General features: G+C 35.8%; 1 protein-coding gene across 4 annotated transcripts in view; it reads right to left on the bottom strand.

Annotated features, from left to right (window-relative positions):
- The window catches only part of LOC108748649 (NADP-dependent malic enzyme), a 13238-nt gene extending 8964 nt beyond the window's left edge, over positions 1–4274 (bottom strand). Inside the window, exons 1-3 of one of the 4 annotated variants that reach the window (XM_018486915.1) lie at positions 4155–4274; positions 4041–4091; positions 434–590 (exon numbers count right to left, since the gene is read on the bottom strand). In XM_018486915.1, the coding sequence (XP_018342417.1) occupies positions 434–590; positions 4041–4091; positions 4155–4216 (270 nt within the window). In that variant the 5' untranslated portion in view covers positions 4217–4274. Of the gene's footprint in view, positions 1–433; positions 591–1980; positions 2115–3403; positions 3789–4040; positions 4100–4154 lie in introns of those variants that run through there. The other 3 variants (XM_018486916.1, XM_018486917.1, XM_018486914.1) reach the window with 3 other exon arrangements.
- Between the last annotated feature and the right edge of the window lie 537 nt (positions 4275–4811).

Genomic DNA, 4811 nt, shown 5'->3' with positions numbered 1-4811 from the left:
GAGAAGATTTCGGGCATCGCACGATTGAATGTTTCATTGGATCAGATTAAAGCGTTTGTCAGAATCTTCGTATTCCGGTAATTTTACTTCACAGTCACGTTTTAAGTTCTATCTTACGGAAAGGTCTACAAGTGACTACAGCACTTCGCTGCTTAACATGGAAATATGTGTTGTCGATACAAATAACGAAAGTGTCGGAAGAACGTTCGAAATATAAACGTCTTCTATGAATATTCGCTTCGCTTATTTTCCTAACGTTTCATCATCGTTTCTTTCGTCTAATTGCTTTTCGCGCTGAGTCAAGCCTAAGTTATGCAGATAACGTGAACGCGTACTCGAGTCTATCATGAGTGGAGATTATCTTCCGTACGATCGCGACTATCGCGACTAGCGATTGTACAACGCATTTTGTTGTACGATACACACAGCGTACCTTGTTCAAGTGCGGATCTCTAATGTGATCGAGGCCACGCAGAAGGCCGGCGATTATCGCGTCGCCACTTCCTCGTTGGCCCAGCTGATCGCGTTCCAAGCTCGACATGGCTGAGCACGCTTTGTTCTTGCAGTCGGGTTGGTTACTGCTCTGAGTCCTGCGAACGAATGCCACTTGTCTGAGCAGTTTGCGCGCAAACGCAAGTTGGTAGGACAGGGAACGCGATAGCGAGGTGACGTGACATGACGTGAGCATGTCGGCAAAATCACAAAGGGGTAGAATAATCAACACCGCCGTGCCACTAAAGGCAGGCCTTCAATCTTTTAACCTTTATAAATCTTTCACTCACTGTTACATTGTTACATAAACAATGAGAAAACATTGATTATCTCTTTTAATTTATTTAATCTATTTAATTTATCAAGAAATAATAATGCATGCCTTTTTTTTTATAAAATATATATATATATATGTCTTCTTATGAATCTTAATTAATAAAATAAAGAAAACGAAATGATAAATCTTAATACGTTTTTATAAGTATAACGAAAATTTTATGTATCATTTTTGACTGGGACAGGTCGGTTTTTTTATTGCTGCACTCTGAATCAGTGCAATAAGAAACAGACTTAATGTATGTAAATATATAATTAAGTATAATTATATTATATTCATGATTACATACACACGAAAATTTAATTTATTATTTATTTTCCTCGTTCCAGCAGTAGAAATATATTCTTGCTGTCGTATCAGTGCTTTATATATTTTGTAATATCGTGTGATATAATACAAAATTACTTTTTATATACACAATTAATAAATATTGAATTTCAAAAAAAAAAAATAAAATTTCTATAAAATTTTGGTTTGCATCGTACATACGAGACATCGCCTTGAAGGTGCAAATATAACACGCACCTGCGAACAAGCGTGGTTTAGCGCATGCGCTAATATATGCGCAATCATACATTTATCGGACAACAAATGTTTGATTCATCGTGAGAAAAACATGCAAATGTTTGCAGTTGTCAATATTAGAAGTTCAGAAAACCACTATCATAGACGGGAACAAAGTTCGACGGAGGTTTGACGTTTTCGAACTCTTTTTCGCCTTGATAGGATCAAAGTTGAAAGTGTACATTCAATCGTGACTGAGCATTATTGTCCCATTACAAAGTTATCGAGGTAATACGATAACAATATATACGCGTAATTATCATAATTGCCGCGAAAAGAAATACAGTTAAGAAATCATATTAATAAAAAATTAGAAAAATAGACAGAAGAGAACCTTTTTCTTCACACGCGACAAAAATTAATTTAACTGTGGGATATTCATTGCTACTGGACGTTATGATAGATAATAATTTCGTCAAGGTGTTAAATATCATCTCGTAATTTGTTCGACTTATGTAACAAGAAACAACATCGCGGTCTTTCCTGAAGTAAAGTAGAAACGAAACACTCGGCGAAACGAAGGTGGCGCAAGGATTCTTGCGTGTTAAGTAAATTCGATAGAAATCGACGCAATTCGTCGATTTTACCTGCTCTTGGACAGGTGATGCTGATGGCAGATTTCAGATTCAAGATCGGAGGTAGCGTAACGCAAGCTGCTCGATTGACGGAGAAAACTCGTCAAGTGACAGCTGAGCGGTACGAGGAACTGTCTCGTAGACATGTTTTATATAGACTAAACTGAACTAAACGTTTCGTGACGTGACTGTCTTATCAGTCATTAGGGGGGAAAGACGCATCTCGCGCCATATGCGTAAATGCAAATCGCGTATTCGACCCCACCCCCGGAAGCGGATCGCGAAAATAGAGGACTAGAAATTTCTGTACTCTGCAAAATTGCTTAGCTTTGCACATAATTATTAGCGTGGGTAATAGGTGATGTAATATTGATGAAATGAGATAACGATGCTAATTGCCGCGTTAGCCTTTACTCTTTTCAACCGACAGCCTGATGTGATCACACGATTCACGCGATATCTTCAGCCAATGTGAAATTCGGACATTATCTACGACACAATGTGCGAGTGTTAAATTATAATGGAATATGTCAAATATTGCGATGGGGAAAAATGAAAAAATGGAATATTTTTTTCATCAATCCCTACGGGGCAATATATGCAATATATTAAGTTAATTCTTAAGTCACACAAATATAATTTGCGACACAAGTATAATTTTTTTTTACAGATATCCTTGACGCAATCCTTTGAGTCATTTAGAAACTGATTAGCAATAAATTTTTATCAAGATCTGAGATATTTAGAAAAAATAAGTACTCGCATTTGTGATCTATTTAGAGAAATAAGTGTTATACAAGATGTTTCATTCTAAACGTAATGGATCGAATATCTGGAAGAATATGAAAGATACAGAAAAATGTTTCAGATGAAATAAATTATACAGTCTGAAGCACAATTATACAGTCTGACGCAAATAATGGTGAAATTAATTTTCGAAAAAAATCAAAAATTTTTCAAGATCACATAGAGATTTTTGCTATTTAAAAGAAATATGTTTATATGCGGAATAATTACAGAAATCATATAAATTATGTAAAAAAAACCATACAATTCCATTTTAGATAATAAATAAAAATAAAATTGGATCTCCATATAACCTTGAAAAATTGATTTTTTTTTTCAAAAATTAACTTTATCAATATTTGCGTCGCTTCAAACTGTACAACTTTCATCTGAAACATCTTTTATATTTTCCAATATATTCAGCCTATTATGTTTAAATATATAAAACGCCCTGTATATATTTATGACTTAAGACTTAACCCAATAAATATTAAAATGTTAATTACGTTCTGTGTACTGTTACAACATTTCGCACTAAAGTGCTTTTAGATGCTATCTCTAATAATTCACACATTTTTATATTCTATTTATCATCAAAAGAGAATAAGTTTGCTGCAATCAAGATAAGTACAAAGACAAAGGCACTTACATCCAGTTTCGTTGCCCATTATTGTCTTTGAAGTTTCCGTTGCCCATCGTGACGAATCGACCGAGACACTTAAGCGATTAGCTGGGGATTTGCTAGTTGTTGAGGTCTGTCTGGATCTCGTATCAATATCGCAAACAATTCATAACTGCCGCGTTAATATGAGCGTGGAAGATTACCGTATTTTGCTGCAGTTGTGTCAAATCGACCCGATAAGAGAGGCAAGATTTTTTTCTAGAGAACAAATACGCGCGAACCACCCAGCTTCTCGCACGTCGGTGAAATCGGTTGCTTCGATCACGAGCAGATCACGAGCGTGACTAGCGGATTGCCGTCGGATCGTCGAGGAGAACGTGGTGTTCACTCGTCGTGTCGTAGCCTCCGTTCTAGTTATCTAGATTTTCTCTCTTTCAGAGAGAAAATCGGGCGAAAAAGGCGTCTTTTTCGGAGGGGGGACTGACACTTCCTCTTAACTGATATTAATTGAATAACAATTCCTTTTTAACAACCGCCGCGATTTAATTCAACTGACGTCGTCCACGGCGGTGTTTTTTTCTAGTGCGTAATCGATTGGGATTTTTTTCTCGCTGTATAACTCTTCTCTTTTTTTACTCAACACCAAAATTAATTGCGTACTTACATGGGTGCGTAGCTTTGTGTATCGTGCGCAGAGAGGGACGGCTTCACGCGACTAAAAAAGGTTTTTTTCGTAAAAAAATCTTAATCGTGCGCTATATCGATTGTGTGCCTTTACCTGAGACGACAATTCCTCGCTCGAGTCTTCCAGAATGCGAGCAAACTTTTTCTGACAGCCATTCGTCGACGATAGCGGCATGTCTCTCAGTTGTCTGTCTTGAACATCGTTATCTAATCGATAATCACGCCTTATGATAATATAAGAAAGCATCAAAGTATAAATCGTGACAGAAAAAAGAAGCAACATTTTAATTATTTTACATGCCACGTAGCTTGTAATTTTTGAGTAGCGAAACAAATGTTATGAAAAACATGAATAAAACATTTATCTAGAAATATTTAAATAGACATTGCGTAAAATTGTTCCGATAGACTTGTATGCATGTTGTAAATTATTTTGCAATTTGAAAAACTCAAAAAAGATACATCGGATGTTATGTGAGATCCCTCGGATGTCGTATGAGTTTTCATCATCTGATATCAGAATCATTTATTTAATATTAAATACATGTAGATAATAATTGTTATAAATTTTTATATTGTGAAAGAAATATCTTCGTTGCGAAAGTTTTCTCCCGTTACTCATTTAATTGCTTCTTAATGGCAAAGTGAACGTATAGTGAAAGTCACATCAGTGTATTATACGATAACAATAATAGACTCTGAAGAGGAGAGAGCGCGAAACAGTCATGTTTACGATTGGATAGTTCCTGTT

Source organism: Trachymyrmex septentrionalis, unplaced genomic scaffold, assembly GCF_001594115.1.
Source record: "Trachymyrmex septentrionalis isolate Tsep2-gDNA-1 unplaced genomic scaffold, Tsep1.0 scaffold24, whole genome shotgun sequence".
NCBI classification, from domain to species: Eukaryota; Metazoa; Arthropoda; class Insecta; order Hymenoptera; family Formicidae; genus Trachymyrmex; species Trachymyrmex septentrionalis.
The sequence above is the reverse complement of the archived record's forward strand: the minus strand, read 5'-3'. Positions and strand labels throughout refer to the sequence as shown.